Source organism: Diabrotica virgifera, chromosome 6, assembly GCF_917563875.1.
Source record: "Diabrotica virgifera virgifera chromosome 6, PGI_DIABVI_V3a".
In the NCBI taxonomy this organism is placed as follows: domain Eukaryota; kingdom Metazoa; phylum Arthropoda; class Insecta; order Coleoptera; family Chrysomelidae; genus Diabrotica; species Diabrotica virgifera.
In genome coordinates, this window is record NC_065448.1 from 226,682,667 (window position 1) to 226,702,659 (window position 19,993).

At 31.9% G+C, this 19,993-nt stretch overlaps 1 protein-coding gene across 1 annotated transcript in view; it reads left to right on the plus strand.

Moving 5' to 3' along the window:
• The first annotated feature begins 8,181 nt into the window (after window positions 1-8,181).
• The window catches only part of LOC126886762 (A disintegrin and metalloproteinase with thrombospondin motifs 12-like), a 188,061-nt gene continuing 176,249 nt past the window's right edge, over window positions 8,182-19,993 (plus strand). The window contains exon 1 of the mRNA XM_050653786.1: window positions 8,182-8,335. Within this exon, the coding sequence (XP_050509743.1) occupies window positions 8,230-8,335 (106 nt within the window). The 5' untranslated portion in view covers window positions 8,182-8,229. The remainder of the gene's footprint in view (window positions 8,336-19,993) is intronic.

The window sequence follows — 19,993 nt, forward strand, 5'->3', positions numbered from 1 at the left end:
GTAATTTAATTGGTTCCAAGTTCCTATGCTCTGTGGTTCTTAATTATTCTGTCTATTATTATGACGAACAACACTGGGCTTAAACTATCTCCACGTTTTATTCCTTCATTTATTTTGAATTCATTGGATCTTTGGCCTCCCATTTGTACTTTTCCTCTGACTACCTTGTATGTACTTTCTATGATTCTTATTAATGCTTTAGGAACTTTGGTTGTTCAAGATATTCCCATATTTTTTCCTGTAAATCGAATCAGAAGCTACCTTTTGGTCAATAAATGTCAAGTACCTATAGTTCTTCCCATTCTTCTATTTTCCTTTCTATTAAGGAAAATAGAAGAAATATACGTTAAATTGTTATCAGTTTTGATTCCACAAACTCCGTTAGTCTTTTCTCTATTATCGATGTATATGCTTTATAGCTAACTTATTTGCTGCTTTGTCCTCCGTACAGGAGTTAGCATTTGCAATCAAAAATCATATTTATATTCATAAGATGCACATGATTACACCTCAATGTGACGGTACTTTTTTACTATTTGACCATTAGCTCCGATGATGACGTTTATGTCGAAAGCCCTCAGCTAAAGAAATAAATTATTTACACACTTTGACATACTAGATTTTTATTTCCTTTATTCATTCAAGTGTGTACAAACCCATCAGTCTTTCAACTATTCTTTTTTTTTTTCTTTCTTTGTCTTTTAACCTCTTTATGCAAGTCCGGAATTATTTCTTATTTATTTTATATCCTTCGTTTAAGCTACCCCCAAATTTTTCTTGGCTTACTCTTTTTGACATTTTGACTGCTCCTTTTGCTATGTTTCTCTTGGTAATGTATTCCTTCTTATCACTTTCTATGAGTTTTTAGCTGTATTTCTTCCAGGCAAATTTCTTTTTATTTATTAGTATTTTTACTCCACCATTCTGTTCTCTTAAAATGTTTGTTAAATTGTCTTAATCCGCATATTTCCTCCGACTTCAGGATTATTGTTTTTTTTATATTTTCGAATTTTCTTGGAGATTTTAATTTTTTTTGTATTACCTTTGTTTTCGTATGTACTATATAGTCCAGAAAGCCACTGCGCATCCGCTAGGAAAAATATTCTAATTCAGATTTTTTGCACAATCTTACTCAAAAAGGATTCCTTTTAACAAATTTGCATGTTGCCAGGACCAAAATGTGGTCAAACATTTTTTAAACGTTTTTTTTTGTTTTTTTCCTAATTTTTTTTTTGCATGGAACAAAGTTTTTTTTAGGTTTTTTGGATCATTCCAAACAGAAAAGGTCTTTAGTGACTTTTCTCTAAAAATGATAGTTTTTGACATATAAGCGATTAAAAATTGAAAAACTGCGAAATCGGCCATTTTTAACCCTCAAAAACTATGTGAAAAACTGAAAACTTGAATGTTGCCAAGGTAGGTAGATATTCTTTAAACATCGATTGATGAAATGCCGAAGAGTTTTTGCAATATAATATTCAAAACTCCTTTGTTTTTTAATTGATAATCAAGCGTGCGCGACACTATTTTCCACTGTTGCATGTGTATACAGTATGGTGCAAATGAAAGGAATAAATTCGTTATTTCGTAAACCGGCTACTTTAAGAAAAAAACCCGCAACAGGCTGATTTTTATTTTTAAGTTATGATATTGTGGCATGTATGGTATATACTAGTGACGTCATCCGTCTGGGAGTGATGACGTAATATATTATTTTTTTAAATGAGAATAGGGGTCGTGTGGTAGCCCATTTGAAAGGTTCTTCAATTCTCTATTCAGTGATGTAAACATTTAAATAATTATTTATACAGGGTGTCCAAAAAATTTTTATTAAATTAAATTATTTGACAAAAAAAGAAGTAGAAGGACACCCTGTATAAATAATTATATAAATGTTTATATTACTAAATAGAGAATTGAAGAACATTTCAAATGAGCTAGCACACGACCCCAATTCTCATTTAAAAAAATCATCGATTGCGTCATCACGCCCAGATGGATGACGTCACTAGTATACCATATATGCCATAATATCGTAACTTAAAAATACAAATCGACCTGTTTCGGGATTTTTCCTTAAAGTCGCCGGTTTACGGAATAACGAATTTATTCCTTTCATTTGCACCATACTGTCGGTGGAAAATAGTGTCGCTCACGCTTGATTATCAATTAAAAAACAAAGGAGTTTTGAATATTATTTTGCAAAAAACTCTTCGGGATTTCATCAATCGATGTTTAAAGAATATCTACCTATCTTGGCAACATTCAAATTTTCAGTTTTTCACATAGTTTTTAAGGGTTAAAAATGGCCGATTTCGCAATTTTTCAACTTTTAATCGCTTATAATATGTCAAAAACTATTATTTTTAGAGAAAAGTCACTAAAGACCTTTTTTGTTTGGAATGATCCAAAAAACTTAAAAAAACTTTGTTCCATGCAAAAAAAAAAATAATTTTAGGAAAAAAAACAAAAAAAAAAACGTTTAAAAAATTTTTTACCACCTTTTGGTCCTGGCAGCATGCAAATTTGTTAAAAGGAGTCCTTTTTGAGTAAGATTGTGCAAAAGATCTGAATTAGAATATTTTTCCTAGCGGATGCGCAGTGGCTTTCTAGACTAATAAAGTGTATTAAATTTTTAGCTAATTATTTTTGTGCTAAAAGTGTGTACTTTTCTTCTATGCGTTGGTTCCAATAAGCATTCCCAATCTTTAGATAACTCCTTCTGTGTATTGTGAATTGAAAAAAGATTGTGTTTATTTTCTAAATGGTCACTACATGAGTACGTTTGGACTTTTGGGGTTTTAATAACCTTCTTTAAAACATTTTGATACAATAATTATGTATTTGGGATGTTCCATATAACGTTGGCAACCCAGTCACTTTCCCACTTTCATTTAAATTAGACTCGATGTAGCTTCTCCTAATTTATAAAGCTGAAGATGACAAATGTTGAAACGAGTCCTTTCGAAACATTTTTAAATAAGTATTTTGTTTACAATAATTTGTGCTTTCACTCAGAAATTGGCAATATATGTTACCTCATAAATCACTTTTCATTATAAAATGTTTTTGCTATACACTCGTATGGTGCAAACGGCATTTGGTCCATCAACTTTATCTCAGCTTCCCATTTTCCAAACTTGTTCCGGAAATTATCGTTTTTGAATAAAGCATCGGCAATTAAACGATGCGTCATTGTTACAGAACAGGTAGGTTGAAAAAATATTTGGACCAGATTAAAAAGATTGATTGTATGTAGGTTGGTAATGAGTTGATTGCTGCTGGTAATTATGTAACCGGTAAAGGAAATTGTTATGTAATTTTAGAAAAAAATATCGATTTAAAGATAATTATGAATGGAATTTATGTTGTATATTTCAAGAATTTGCGACTATTTTGGATTGGGGATGAAAGCTTTGGCTGAAATTTTCCGTTGTGCTGAGAAAGTCCATAGCAAATTCTCCCAATAGTTAAAGCACTGTCGAAGACAAGTAAAAATACGGTTTGAACCGATAATGTATTTTATATTCATTTAGAGAAATATACAATTATTCAGACATTAAAAAATTTGTGAAGATGTACTTCTTTAGGCGCGATGGGGAAAATTTTGGAGAGTGAATTTTTATAAAACCGACAGTATGAACTACACGCACACGACATCGACAGTCTAAAGTTAGTTTTTTTTAATTATTGGTATTATTTTAAGGAAATTTTTTGGAAACTAATGTATTAAAATTAGTTTAGTATTTAAATAAAATACAAATAAACTGTTTTTAATATATTTGTTTCGTTGAAATCACATAATAGAAGTATAACTCCTTACGTGCGTACAAAGTACACATACTATTTTTTTGTATTAAACAAATGAACGTAGGTATTACCTTAGAGTGTGATAAATAATTAGATCCATACTCAGAGTCACTGTCGTCGGTATCGTCATTTATATTGTAAATGATGCCTAGGTTAATTATAGACTAGATAAAGGACATTATCCAAAATATAACAGATGGTTCATGTAGCAAACTTGGAAGTAGTTTTCATTTCTACCATTTCATAATTACCTCCGTATAAGTAGGTATATGTTAACGTGATTATTTCATTCATAGGAGATTCTGACCAATAGAAAGCTACAGAAATCTAAATTAAATCGATAATTTTTGATAATTTCTCGTCGTCAAGTATATTACGTCAGATGCCCTTGGTTGCTACGAAAAAATATATTCAGTGACATTAATGACAATTAATGTTTTAAAAATTATAAAAGTGATGACTTTCAACCGTGAAATTTTTATAACAACTGTGTGTTTAATTGTACTAATTTGTACTTACATAAATAAATTACAATAAAATTTTGGTTTTGAACAGTTCTATTCATGAAATAATCGCAACAAATTGCACTCGATCCCTAAAATTAATATAGAATTTTTGCCCCCGTGACACTTTGAAATAATTTCACTCGCCTTCGGCTCGTAAAATTAAAACTGTCAAAGTGACACTTGGGAAAAATTCAATAATTTTAGAGCTCTTGTGCAATTACTACTGATAATCAGCCGGTTTTGCTTTTGACGAAAATACGAGGTCCACTCCACCAATAAAACCATGTTTGCAATTTCCATGCAGTATCATATGTCTCGTTTCCTCAGTGTCGGTGTGTTTTATGCATTTTATACACTCTTCCTGCCAAATCCGTTGTATTCCACCTTTCGTCTCCACCGTCTCGTATATAGAATAAATAATATAAATAATAATAAAATAATGAATATTTAGTGTAGCCGATATGTGAAACAATTGTGCATTTAATGATAGAAGTATATACTTAATTTGGACCACATATACTGCACATAGAAAGGTTCAAATTTAGATGGGAGGCCATGTCAGATTTTGATTTCTACAACAGTGGCTAATAGCAGGATAACTTGCAAATGAGTGGCTAATAGCAGGATAACTAGCAAATGACTAATAGCAGGATAACTTTTGAACGAGACTTCAGCTTTCAACCAAATTTGGTATATAGGTTCTTTTTTTATGTATAAGATCGAGGTCTTGAACCAGAAGAATCGGTTTACCAGAAGTTGTGTTTTTACTGGTTTTTATGTAAAAATATGCTCTTTTTTTTTTCAATTCTTTCACCCTGTATGTATTCATTTTTCAACAAGTTAATGCCGCCATTGAAAAGAGCGTAAAAATATTTTTTAGGAAATATTTTTAACTTTTTAGTTATGTTAATTACCATTTAATAAATGCAAAACGTATCTTCACATGTACCTATATGCGGCAGATTCGTGCACATATTATAAGAATTATTGTGCATTTAATGGTAGAAGCATATAATTTCGACCATATATACTACACATATAAAAGTTCAAATTTAGATACGAGGCCATCTCAGTTTTTGTTCCTTTTACAAAAATGGCGGGCATTCAAAATGGCGACTATACATTTGTGACTAATAGCACGATAACTTTTGAACGAGATGTCAGATTTGAACTAAATTTGGTATTATAGGTTTTGTTGATGAATAATATCGAGTTCTTGAAACGGAAGAATCGGTTTAAAAGAATTTGTGTTTTTACTATTTTTTTGTGTAAAAATATGTTTCGGAAGAATCGGTTTAAAAGAATTTTTGTTTTTACTATTTTTTTATGTAAAAATATGTTGTTCCTTTTTCAATTCTTTCACCCTGTTTATATACATTTTTCAAAAAGATAATGCCTCCATTGAAAATAGTGTAAATATATTTTTTAGGAAATATTTTAAACTTTCAGTTGTGTTAATTACCATTTAATAAATGCATAACGTATATTCACATGTACCTATGGGCGGCAGATTCATTTTGAATCTGCCGCCGTGGCGGCAGTTTTTGTAAAAGACTAAATCTGAGATAGCCTCATATGAGTCGTGTCATATCAAAATTAACAATCTCCAATTTTTATTAAAATTGAGATTTTCGTTTTTTCTCCCTTGCACTCTAGCTATTTCTTTATAGGATAAGTCGGAGTATTTTTGTCAAAGTAGACAAAATCCCTGACAAATTTATATAATAAAACTGGCATTTGCTGCAAAGTTAACAATCTCCTTGGGGTATTCACAGCATAGTTGACAATATCCAATTCAACCAATGAACATCAAGATATCCATCACGTGACTTAACCACACTTCATGTTGATAATGTCATTTTAGTATGCTTGTAAACATACAAATGGTGGTTGTTTCGTGAAAAACACAATTAGAAAATTTGGTTTATTACAAAAAGTATTTAGTTTTGAGGAGTGGTATAACATATTTTTAATTATGGAACAATATCCTACTGAAACAAATCAAGAAAATTCCAGACAAAGACCTTCAAAGTCGAAGAATTGGAAAAGAACTTTGAAGAAAGAATCAAGGTATGTAGCCTACAATTTTGTTGTATATCTACACTATACAATATGTCGTTTAAGTTTAATTCCTAAATAATTTGTTTACTTTAAATAACAATAAATTATAATTTAAGTTGAATGTTAATCATTAATCCCCATCTTCACTCATAAACGAATATTTTAAATTATCTGGTGCATAGTCAACAATCTCCATATGCTATCACAACAAAATAAACAATCTCCAACGGTTCATATCAAAGTCAGCAATATCCATTATATTAATGCGATTTTCTTTTATATTAATGAGACTACAAGGTATTTACTCTTTTTATTATAGTTATGAATGTAACAACTTTGTACCTGTAGAAATAAATGTTTTAAAATTTCAGATTTTTATGTCTAAATCGTTTTTATAGATTTGCTCAGATTGGTCTAGGTGGGAGATTGTTACTTTTGATATGATACGCATCATATCTAAATTTGAATCTTTGTATGTGTAGTATGTGTGGTCCAAACTATATGTTTCTACCATCAAACGCACAGTAATTCTTATATTATTATTTGCACGAATCTGCCGCACATAGGTACCTACATGTGAAGATAAGTTATGCATTTATTAAATGGTAATTAATATAACTAAAGAGTTGAAAATATCTCCTAAAAAAATATGTTTACGCTCTTTTCAATGCTGGTATTACCTTTTTAAAAAATTAGCATATACAGGGTGAAAGAATTGAAAGAGAAACAACATATTTTTACATAAAAAAAACAGTAAAAACACAAATTCTGGTACACCGATTCTTCCGGTTCAACAGCTGGATATTATTCATAAAAAAAGAACCTATTTACCCAATTTGGTTGAAATCTGTTATCGCGTTCAAAAGTTATCGTGCTATTAGTCACATATGTATAGTCGCCATTTTGAATGCCCGCCATTTTTGTAAAAGGAACAAAAACTGAGATGGCCTCGTATCTAAATTTGAACCTCTATATGTGTAGTATATGTGGTCCAAATTATATGCTTCTACCATTAAACGCAGAATAATTCTTATAATATTTGCACGAATCTGCCGCTTATAGGTACATGTGAAGATACGTTTTGCATTTATTAAATGGTAATTAACATAACCAAAAAGTTCAAAATATTTCCTAAAAAATATTTTTACGTTCTTTTTAATGGCCGTATTAACTTTTTGAAAAATTAATACATACAGGGTGAAAGAATTGAAAAAAAAACAACATATTTTTACATAAAAACCAGGAAAAACACAACTTCTGGTAAACCTATTCTTCCGGTTAAAAACCTCGATCTCATACATCAAAAAAAGAACCTACATACATACCAAATTTGGTTGAAATCTGAAGTCTCTTTTAAAAGTTATCGTGCTATTAGTCACATATATGTATAGTCGCCATTTTGGATCTCCGCCATTTTTGTAAAGGGCAAAATCTGAGATAGCCTCCCATCTAAATTTGAACGTTTATATGTGTAGTATATGTGGTCCAAATTATATGCTTCTATCATTAAATGCACAATTCTTATAATATTTGCACGAATCTGCCGCACTAATTACCTACTTGCTTCAAATGCATGTACGCTCAGCGTTTGTCATCATCGCGAATTGGTCAAAATCTCTATGAATGAAACAATCGCTGAAATTTGAATTTTTGTAGTTTTCTATTGGCCAGAATCTCTATAGAAGGAAAAATTCGCTAAAATTTTGATTTTTGAAGGTTTTTATTGGTCAACATCTCTGTGAATGAAATAATCTTAAAATTCACTCCCATGAGATTGGCAATTTGATTGTTAAGTGACGTTTTATACATAAATTATATCATGTCACAATGATCTTGTAAATATTATACACTTATGTATACAAAAAGAACAATGTGTATATACAATATAATAATGAAATGTGTATCTGTGGTCGTCCTCTTTACGCCATTTCCTGTTGCATCACCAACACCTTTAAATGGTAAGCCAACCCATTCAAACTAATTTTAGGGAACTACGCTCACCGTTACGCACCATTACCAAGAAAATCTATCTCTACGTCAATAATACATAATTATAATTGTTTACCTCATTTTAATTGCTTAATTTTGAATTAGTAATAGAAGCTGCGTAGTCCATTATATTTATTTTTATGATATGTTATTGAAATGTATAATAATCAACTGAAACCCCATTAATCGTCTTCCGAATTGATTAATTTCCTTTTTTATTATTGTTCACTGCAATCATGGGAGTTATCAGTGATATAAAATATAATACCATTAATATGTTACAATGACTTAAGTATATAAACCAGAGTCGTTTAAGTAACCTGTTTTGTTTTTAACATTCATGTTTTCTCCTAAGGCTTCCTGTATATTATTTGGGTTGTTATGCTTCTTTCTTGTACTTTCGTATAGTTAGATTAGATTAGATTATATTATGTGAGGTCGTTAAACACATGTAGCCTCACCGCACTTCGTCATATCTTTTGTGCATACCTGAATCTATTTAAACTCAAACACTGTTACTAATAAAACACTCGTATTCTAAGGTTATTCCGTATTTATATCTAGAATAGTTATCCTAAGCACTCCTAAGTATAAGGTAGATATAGTACAAAAATAATTTGTTACTAATACACTCGGTATACGCTCTGAGCTTCGCTGGTGTCGCTCCTAGCGGATTACTAATGCCACTTTCACCGGTAATTTTTAAATTTATTATTTAATTGTTATCGCTTAATATTTACATCACAAAAAGTAATTAAATTGTAATCGATTTTTTTAAAATTTTGCTAATCATTTTGACGTTCTATTAATGAAATATTAATTTCTTACTTCGGATACCTTCACAATTATCGTGTAGATGGCGCTAAGATTAATAGATTAATTTATAATTACATATTACGGAACATTAAAAAAACTTCAATTCAGTATTTAAAAGGTAAGTATATTTAAGGTAAAAATATATACCACAGCTTTGACCAACTAATATTTTTTATAAATAATTTTTTTAATTTTAATTTTAAATTAATCACTTTGACATTTATGTCTTTCCAGTAAACGTTTCAGTGGCGGCTCTTGGCTTTAGGGACAGGGTCGGCAAGGTTTTGTCTCCAAAGGCTTCAATTTCATAGGAGATCTTTGGTTTTTGTTTTTTTTTGTTTTTTTCCTATAAATTTAGAAACTATCCCTGTTTATAAATTAACTCTAGTCTATGTTGTTTCGAAGTAGCAAAATGGGTATGTAATTTTAAAATTTATTATTGTTTTGGAGGGATTTTAAAAGTATTTTTCTATCGACATTTGAGACAAGTTTGACATTCTCTCCTGTTTCATGGTGTTTCGACAATACGTTTTAACTCTTTTGAGACAAGAGAAATCCCGTTCATTTGAGACAGAATTTGCCCACATTTGAGCACAATAATTTATTAATTTCGGGAACAGTTTGTTGTACCTAATGAATTGCAGTATATAAAATTATACATAGTCTGTAACTTATCCCACCTTCCGAAAATATTTGGATCAGAATATAAAACTGTTAATTCATTTTCTTATTTTATTTGATTAAAAAATTATGGATAATTTTTAATGAACTTGTCTAATAGATATTTTGAAAATTCTTTGGCGTAACTTTTAAATTTTGAATAGTCAAAGAGGTCAATGACTTATAACAGTGAGTAAATAATAGTTTTGCCTGGTGCAATTGTTTTAACTTTTGTCCGGAGACCATACAATTCACTGGACATCAAGACAGCCCCGTCATAAATTTGCCTTACCAATTTATTTTTGATATCAAAAAATTTAATCTATCCTTTAAATTAAAACACCAAAAATATATTCTGTTTTATGGCTTCTACTCACGTCTGAAAACCTAACAACCTCTCATAAATTTAGACGTAACGCGTATCGAAGAACAATTATTGATACTTGTGAATGACATGTTACCTCTATCAGTAGTTTCGTCTACTTCTACCGAAAAGGATCAAAATGTAACTACTAATTGATTCTTTCATTCTGTGCTGTTTTAGGTACGCCGGTATATTCTTCGAGTCAGAAAATAATTTAGAAAATTCCAGATCGTAATTGTTAAACAATTTTATTTGTTCTCTATAATTAACTTGATTTAACGAATGCTTCGATACATCCTGTCCCCTAAATGGTAATTCCTAACAACTTAAAAGAATTACAATATCAATAATAATATTAATAATTAAACGACGTAAAACTACTTACCTATTTCATAATTGTCCGTGCCTTCTGCCGTTTGCAGATCACCGCTCGGCCTCGGCAGAGGTACCCGCTGCCGTACTTTGCATTCAAATAAGTACGTAGAATGTATAATTGGTTGCCTATCGGCTAATATTCCATAGCTTCTTATTATATAGCAAAACCTCGATCTGGGGACGGCATGCCGTGCCGGGCTTTATAATAAGAATTCACACAATCGCAATCGGGTGCGGGTGCATGGCTGTAGGCTCATTAATTTGAAAAGTCTCTTACGCACAGCGCACAGGGATCACTTAACTAACGTATCGGGATCGAAGTCTTTTAAAAGCAATGAATAAAATTTAGTCTGTATTATCTCACAGATATATTTTTTTATTTCACAGAAACGAATATCATCAACTCCGATTAAATTAAATATTTAAAAAATCTATAATGTGCCCATAAATGTGTGGGTCGATACTGCCGACCCTGCCGACCCTGACGAGCCACCACTGAAACGTTTACAGACTTGTCACTACTGGCGCTCGCGAATTTTTAAATATCCCTTCTACGTACGAGCTCACAGCGTATAAGTTAGATATAAGTATTCCCACTCTATTCCGAAATAATAATTTGGCAACGTCACAATCTTCTGCACAAATACATAAGAACAACGATATTATATTGTATCAAATATGTCAATTTTGATTTTTCTCTGTAACTGAGAAACCAAATTAACCTAGGCGAAAAGTTTTTTTTTTGAAAATTTGTGTAAAAATATCAGCTTTTCAAATCCCAAAGTAGGTTTAGTCTGCAGTCAATATCAATAGAGTTTTTTTTTATTTAGCTTATGCCTCGACAACTAATGGCCGTTGGCATGGTAGGTACGGTGAGTGTTTGCAGTTAGGTACCTAATGTCATGTGTAGTGTGTGTGTTGAGTAAGTGTCTTGTTACTTTGCAAAGTCGACGTTATTGTCTTTATTTTTGTAAAATGTTTTCGGAATGATAAAAATGGGTTTTTATTGATTTTTTTAAAGACGTTTAAAATACAAGTAATATTCTTCTTTCATATGGTTTCCACAGAATTGCTATTCCACAGAATAATGATACACATTATTATTTTCTGAACAATATCATTGCAAAAAAGCTCTTTGGGATAAACAAATTGAATAAAATTTAAACTAATTGACGAATCATCTTGAAATTTTTTGTGCATTATATGGAGTGTTGGACTCAACTTTTCATGCAATATCAAAGTCTAAGTTCATTTTTGCAAAAGTTATAGCAAATTTTTTATTTTCTAAATTTTAGTTTTATTTTGCAATTTCAGAAGCAGCAGATGATCGGACCAAAATTAAAAAACCGCCATTTTAAACCTTTGTTCATCTACTAAAAGAATATCCCAAATAAGATATTATTTAATTACCCCATTTTTACCACATCCAACATATTCTCCAGATGTGGCCCCGTGTGACTTCTTTTTGTTTCCAAACTTGGAAAAAACTCTCTCTGGGCAGAAATTAAGTAGAGTGGGGGTCAACGCTTCCACGGAAGAATACTCTGGAGACCCCTTGAACTTTCAAAAATTTTCGTTTTTCTTTCGTAGGCTAAGTACTTGTCGGAGCGCTCTAGTATATCATGTTAACCTATCCCACCGCATGTTATAGACAGACGTCACAAACAAAAATCAACATAAATTGTCATCAATAAAGTATATTGACTCAATTTTCAATTAAAATAGGTTCCACTTGCAATTACCGTTTAATACGCTGAAGGTAAACATACATCTTGCATGCCTAACAGAGATTTACTATCGGCAAATTACATAGCTCTATCGACGTTCAACTATAATAAGGTCCTATATTTAATTCCATTACTATTGATCAACGCTAATTAGATTTAATTAAAACCATATTTCGGATAATCCGCATCCAGGAACAGTTCTGCCATATGCGGCATGCACGGCGCCGATTGATTTTATCAAAGGGACTGATTCTTCCATAATTCCATTAATTTTAAGTGACAGAAAAGTTGATTATTTTTGAGAAGCGCTGAAATCCGTTCGTAAGTATCTAAAAAAATTTAATAGTGTTTTTTAATAGGCAACCTACTACGCAGTATCGTACACTGTAAGATTTTACATTGGTGAGATATAGAAAAAGTCAAGCCCACTTTTGGTCAACAATTATTCCCTAAATTACGAAAAGAGAACGAGAAAACCGCTGACAAACTATTGGTACTTAGCTAGCGTAATTAGACTGATATTTAGTCGATAAATAGAAAATTATTACCGGGCGCCAATTATATTAACTCCTGTGCCAATCACTGGAACAAACAGACAAACTAATTTTACAAGCTTGACTAGTGACTTATGATTCTGTTGTTAACCTAGGCAAAATCAACATAATGTTGATTTTGCCTAGGTCATTTCCTTGACCTAGTTGTTTTATCGTTTGCAGGTAGTTGTTGTTGTGTTCTGTACCAACGACAAAGGTAAGAGGAAAATATGTTGTAAGTTGAAGGTAGAGGGAATACGGCATGATAGTATGTATATAATATTCTCCCGTTTTTTAATGTTAACGCGGCTTTGAGAAGGTACTTATTTTATTCAGACTGAGTCGACCTGTAGATAAGGCGAAAACGGCGGATCCATTGGGAAAAATATTCCCATGAGATTTTTTGCATAATCACATTCGTGAGACATCGCAGAATAAGGTTCAAAAAGTCGCCTACGTGAAAAGTGGTTCAAGTTTTTTTAATCAAATTGCAAAAATCAATATTTTTGTGTGTGTGTGTGTGTGAAAAAATGGCTTGGATGCGGGTCCGTTAGCCACAGATTTTTATTTTATTTTTACCTCAATTTATTAGTTTTGTTATATTCCCACCTATCTGAGTCAAATGACTATATTTGTTTCTTTCAAGTAGTTTATGAGTAATTTAAATATTTCCATTTTATGACAACTTAGTAGATATTCTATACTAATTGGAAAATGAACTTGTGTTTGTCGTAAATTGTAATACAATTGATTTATATATCTCTCGTTAATTTTGCATTCAAAGAAAATATGGTTCAAATCTCTAATCGAAACATTATCACAAAAACAGACTGATGAATTAACTATTCCTAGTTTGTGCAGATGTGCCTCATATTTTCCGTGTCGAGTTTTTAATCTGACAATAGTAGAAATATCTTGCTTTGGCAGGTTATACTTAAATATGTATTCAGGTGGCGGAGGAAGTTCTTGATGTAAAGAAAAATATAAATTTTTTGTAATAAATTTTTTAAATAAAAATATATAAAAATTTTTGGCGCGGACAATTTTTTTGTAGGTTTTTGGACCATTCTGAATAAAAAAGGTATCTTATAATTTTTATCTAAAGTTGATCGTTTTCGAGTTATAAGCAATTTAAAATTAAAAAAACGAAAAAAGGCGATTTTCAAGGCTTAATAACTCGGTTAAAAGTTATTATTATAAAAGTCAGAAAGTGACTAAATCAAAGTTTAATGCCCTACCTACAAGATCCTGAAGAAATTTTTTCATTATTTTATTACTAAGCTGTTAATTTTAAGTAATAATAATGATCGCCATGCACGTGGTAGGCGGCCGTAAATGTGAGTGCAAGTAAGATGCACAATTGGACTGCCGGAGTGGCATCTCTCTCGCACTCAGCATTTACGGCCGGCTACCACGTGCATGGCGCTCAATATTATTACTTAAAAATAACAGCTTAGTAATAAAATAATGACAAAAATTTGTTCAGGATCTTGTAGAGGGAGCATTAAACTTTAATTTAGTCACTTTCTGACTTTCATAATAATAACTTCTAACCGAGTTGTTAAGCCTTGAAAATCGCCATTTTTCGTTTTTTTTTTTCAATTTTAAATAGCTTATAACTCGAAAATGATCAACTTTAGAGAAAAATTATAAGAGACCTTTTTTATCCAGAATGGTCCAAAATACCTACAAAAAAATTGTTCGGGCCAAAAATATTGATTTTTGTAATTTTATTAAAAAAAATTTTTTTTAAAAATTTTGCACACTTTTCACGTGGGCGACTTCTTGAACCTTATTCTGGGATGTCTCACGAATGTAATTATGCAAAAAAAACTCATGGGAATATTTTTCCCAACGAACCCGCCGTTTTCGCCTTGTCTACTGGGGCCTATAGACATACTACCGCCTGAACTGCTCCGGCCTCAATAATATTTGATAAGTAGGCGAATTAGTTAGTCAGATTGTGTAAGCCAGACTTTGGACAAGGAGAATATGCCGGTCTGGGGGTGATGCCATTGTCATGATGCCGTGATGTCATGAAAAAACCATTTTCTGGGACTAAAAAAGGGGGAAGCAAGAAAAAGGGAGAGGCCTGCTTCCTTAGAGTTTGTGGATGAATAAAGGAAGTGCTTCTGAAGCGAATTCGGCCTTACAGCGACCATTCCGTTTTTGGAGCGCTTGATGACAAAAAAGTGTCTGGTTTAGCAGGTAGGCATTCGGCATAGCTTCGGCGACTAGAGGGTGTTTTAAAGTACCTCGGGAACTATCGCCGGGAATACGAAAAATGAATCCTGCACTAAGGTCAGTCAGGCGGTGTCCTGGAATGAGATGTCTTTTTAAGATTCCAGATTCCCTTCTATAAAGTTAAAAAAAGGAGGTCGTTTAATCGAAATCTTCTACAGGTTTTAACAACTGAGTTCTGTTAGTTACTATTTCACTCTTTTTTTTTAGTTTCTGACTCTTTCCAGTTTTTAATTTTCTTTGAAAAGTTCAGTCGAAGACAGGATTCGTTTTTATAAGACATTTATTTTAAAACCAAATATAGAAAAGATAAGGTAATTAGCGTTAATTACTTGTTAATTTCGTTATCAAAATGTATTTACAACCTGCATATCTGACTTTCGTAAATCTCGGGTGGATGTGACGATATTTGATACATGAATAATGATTCTAAATGACAACCGAGTGGATTAGGAATTGTATTTATTTATTAACGCGAAATATATGTATAAGGAGAGGAAATCTCGCTCATCTCGCCAGAAGAAAAGCAAATGGCAGGATATCTCCGCTTAGCTCGCGTAGCTTAGGATGGGGTTGTGACTCGTCGAATTCGCTCAGCTCACCAATACGCTGGGTTTCGGAATATGGTCGAAATACGTTTAACTCACCTATAATAGCTGGATGGTTATTCTACGTTCAGCACACAGAACAATCAAATGGATTTTCTACTGCCAATGACGGTATAAAAACACGTTTTGTTTAATACATAGGCGTACTCTAGCTAGACGATAAAATTATATTATCAAGTCACAAAATACATGCAAGCTTTTATTTGCCTTTAGCGTTTCTTGGATTTATTTATTATTATATTTTCTCAAATAATTTCTGAATTTCTTGACTCATCTTCTTTATTTTTTCTTTACTTTTGTTTAGATTTTCTTTTATATTTTTTCTCTGCTTCTTTGCGGTTTTGGTTTCAATGCTCAATGAATTTCTCTTCGTTCTTTATTGGACAATGTTTTTTTTGGCTTTCTAGTATAGCTTGTGTAATGCATTTATTAAGAACGTATATCTTCAGCACCAGCTGTCTCTGTATATGGTTTTAATTTGACATCAATGCCCAGTTGGTTTATTTTAAAGTCAGTGGGTTGTGTTTCGTGTGTAAATTTCATTGTGTCTTAATAATCGTCCTTTCATTGACTATAAGACTGATTATAGACATATTTTAACTTTACCGCGTACAATCTTAGATAGATTATTCCAACCTGTACAGAATGTGTTTATGACACTCACAGCTTGAAAGATTTCTTTATTGTTGCTAACTATTTAAATATTTAAAATTGAACTAACTGTCGTTAAAAATAACTGTCCTTTGCTTGATATTAATAAATGATTTGTAAAATTGAACTAACCCTTGCATAGGAATAATTAAAAATTTTAATGAGCCCAAAACGTGATTTTCGCTCTAGCACTGTCTAATGGTGGTTATTTCTCGAATTTTAATCGTTTTCAACAGTCATACATTCAACAATGATCAGCGCCATTAATAATTAGCAAATCGAATTCACAGCTAATTCATAACGTCCAGGGAATAATGCTTCACCACATAACGAGGTATACAAAGAGAACAAATACAATTGTATAAATACAAATATCGGAAACGCTGGGATAGATAGATGATTACCTACCACAATTTGTCCGCTTTTATCAAATCGGGATATTTTGTAATGTCACTAAATCGGGAAAGACAATATGGGTGTGGAAAATAGATTCGTTAGTCTAGTTTTTATACGTTAGGCATAATAATATGTGTATTCATTTCCGTTACAAGGTCACCATGTTTACTTTATCTTTTGTCTGGAAAATTATACCTAGTTTCTGAACCCAGTATTCAGCTGTGTCCAATGATAGTTAGCTGCTTGTCCATAAGTCATCGAGAGTACACCTATCCGGGTATTTTGGGCAGTCTAATAGATAGGCCTGGATCCCGCGTACCAAAAAAAGTTTATTAACAGCAAGCTGCTTTATTATTAACTTAACGGTGTCTAGTCGGACAAACTTTGATGAATGGGAACGGGAACACTGGAAGAGGAGAAGTTTTAATTGTGGAACAGGTTACAGGTTTCGAACGTCAGACTACGAAAACGTTCCATGTATTTTGTCGGACAGAACTTCCAATTGAATTGTTATCATTTTATCTCAAATATTAAACTCTAAGGGCCAATTTCTCATACCGAGTTCAATTCCAGTTTAACCTGAACTTTTAGTGAACGTCAGTTTAAAGTCAAAATCGTCTTTCTCAATTCACGTTCAACCGATGGCAGTTTAAACTTGAACGATGCTTGAACGGTGGAATTCGGCCGTTCAAAGATTTCTGAACCCAGTTCAGATGATTTCATGGATTACGCATGCGTTGTATTAACACGATACGCTGTCATAATATAAATATAACCTATTTTATTATATTAAGCCTAATGGTAAAAGATAACATTATTTTTGTTTTTATAACATATATTTATAATTATTAAAATGACTATTTGACTATAAATACTTAAATTGAACTTTATTCAAAAACAGCATAAAAAAGCTAGTTCAAAATGGCGACAGCTTTTTACCTTTTGCCATCTATTGGCATTTCTCGAAAGCTGTAGAACGTGCACTGACATGAACGTGTAATAAAAACGCTGGACGGAAGGGCCGCCCGATAACTTTATCGTACCGATCTATTATCGTTATCGTACTAGATACTGGCATTCAATAAAAATAACAAAGTTACTCGTTATTTTGATATTTTAGAAAAACCTTGTATACTTGAAAATATTTTATGGTTCTACGCATCATTAATTCCCGCATTTGAGAAAATGTTCGGGGACACACTATAGATTATTGCATAAATCAATAGAATATTAGTCATACTTTCATTTCAAATTAGTCCATTTTTCTGAGAAATTAATAGTTTACAATATTTGCATTTTACTGCATGGATTGTAATGAAATTTTGGGAGTAGCCCAAAGCCCAATCTCCTAATTCAAAGTCTATCCTATATACTATGGCGGTTTTATCATGGGAGCAGTTCTCACCACTTCTCGGGGATAGAACATTTTTATTTTCGAATTGCATGGAACAATAGGAAGAATTTTAAGAAAATTTAAAAATGCGCTCTATAATTTTATCTTATTTTGTTCACCCGTCCAACTTTTTGAAAGTAGAAATAACACTATATCAAGAGGTATTGCAAAAGAAAAACAATGCATTTAAATTCTGGTGAATGAGGGGTTAAATGTATGTAATTCTCATTTTTCCTTAAAGTACATCAGTCATATATTTTTTTGCACCATATCTCGCTTAGTTTGAATGTAACCGACATTTAACGGTGCTCGTTTTAAAGGCCTTTTCAAACACTACAAAAGCATGAGCACTTTGAGCATGCACCAAAAAACAAACTTTTTTTACCTACCATAAATCTTTTTGTATTATAAATAGAAAATTTACGAAGGAACGAATCTCTTTGTTATTTATAATTAAAAAAAAATTATATAGTGTTTTTAGTTTGATGCATAGTTTTTAAGGTATTCACAAAAAACCGTCCGAAAACGTGTCATTTTTAAATGAAAATGGCCAATTTTCAACTACGCATAACTCAAAAAGTATTGAGTTCTCAATAAAAGTATAGATCAGTTTTTGCTTAAAAATAGGTTCTCTAGCCATTTCCATGCTTATTTTGACCAATAAATTTTCCACCCCCTTGAAGGGGTGGGAATTGCCCCAAGATAAAAGCGCCATAGTATATAGGGTAGATTTTGTTTCTTGAGCTATTCCCTACTTACTGTGAAAATATCAAGTACATCGATGTAGTAGGATGGAATTCGGAGCCAAATACCCTCATTGACTGCCCTATAATAATGCTCTGCTATGATCGCGTGAGAGGGGACACACACAAGATTTTAGCAAAATTTCAATTTTCTGTAACTTTTCGAGTTACACAAACGAGTTTTATGTCATTGGAAAGATAATTTTACATTCTTTCAAAATATGTAAAAATATACAGGGCGTATGTAAAAAATTAAGAGTTTTTTTTTCATTTCCGGTTAAACCGGAAGCCATATTGAGGGTAAAATTTATTGTGCTAATAGATAACAAAGTACTATATACGTCTGCCAAATTTCAAATTTTAGTTTCTATTACAGAGCTAGTTACGGGCACTCGAATATTTTTTTATAAAAAATTCATAACTCCCCTCCTATGAGGAGATAAGAAATCTGACCAATGCTATTCAATTTACCGATAGGATATCAAAAATATATTAAAAAATAAACAAATTCCTTGGAGTCATTTTTGAGAAAATTTAGTTCAAATTTATGTCAAATTTTGACCCCTTAAATATAGGCAACCCATAACTTTTTCTGAAAAACGATAGTATTCTTGTTATAGCCCCATCTTTAGGCTATATAAATGTTTTTTCAAATTAAATTTATCTTAAACAAGTTTTTAGATTGGTAGGGAAATGTATCGGGTGGGCGGTCGGCCATGCTGGCCGCCATTTTGGATTTGGAAATGTCAAATTCCGTATTTCTATTTACCTATCGATAAGCTAACTTTAAGTTAAATTTTATTCGTTTCGGTCAAAATTTGCAAAAATGGACTCCAAATAACCCCCCTATTTCGGCCCCCCTTTAAGAGGTTTTTTTCAAAAGCTTAGTTTCTTGACAAAATTCTCTTAAACTTACTCATACCGAATTTCATCGAAATCGGTCCAGGTGTGGGAGCAAGCCAAATAGAATTCTATTTTAGTGACGTCACGTTGCCTAACAACCGTCGATTCTCCCATTATGAAATTCTATTTTGTGACGTCAGCAAAATAGAATTCTATTTGGCGTGCTCTGGGCCCTCTACTTTTTGCTGGGCGGTGTCGACATACGTACGTACATACG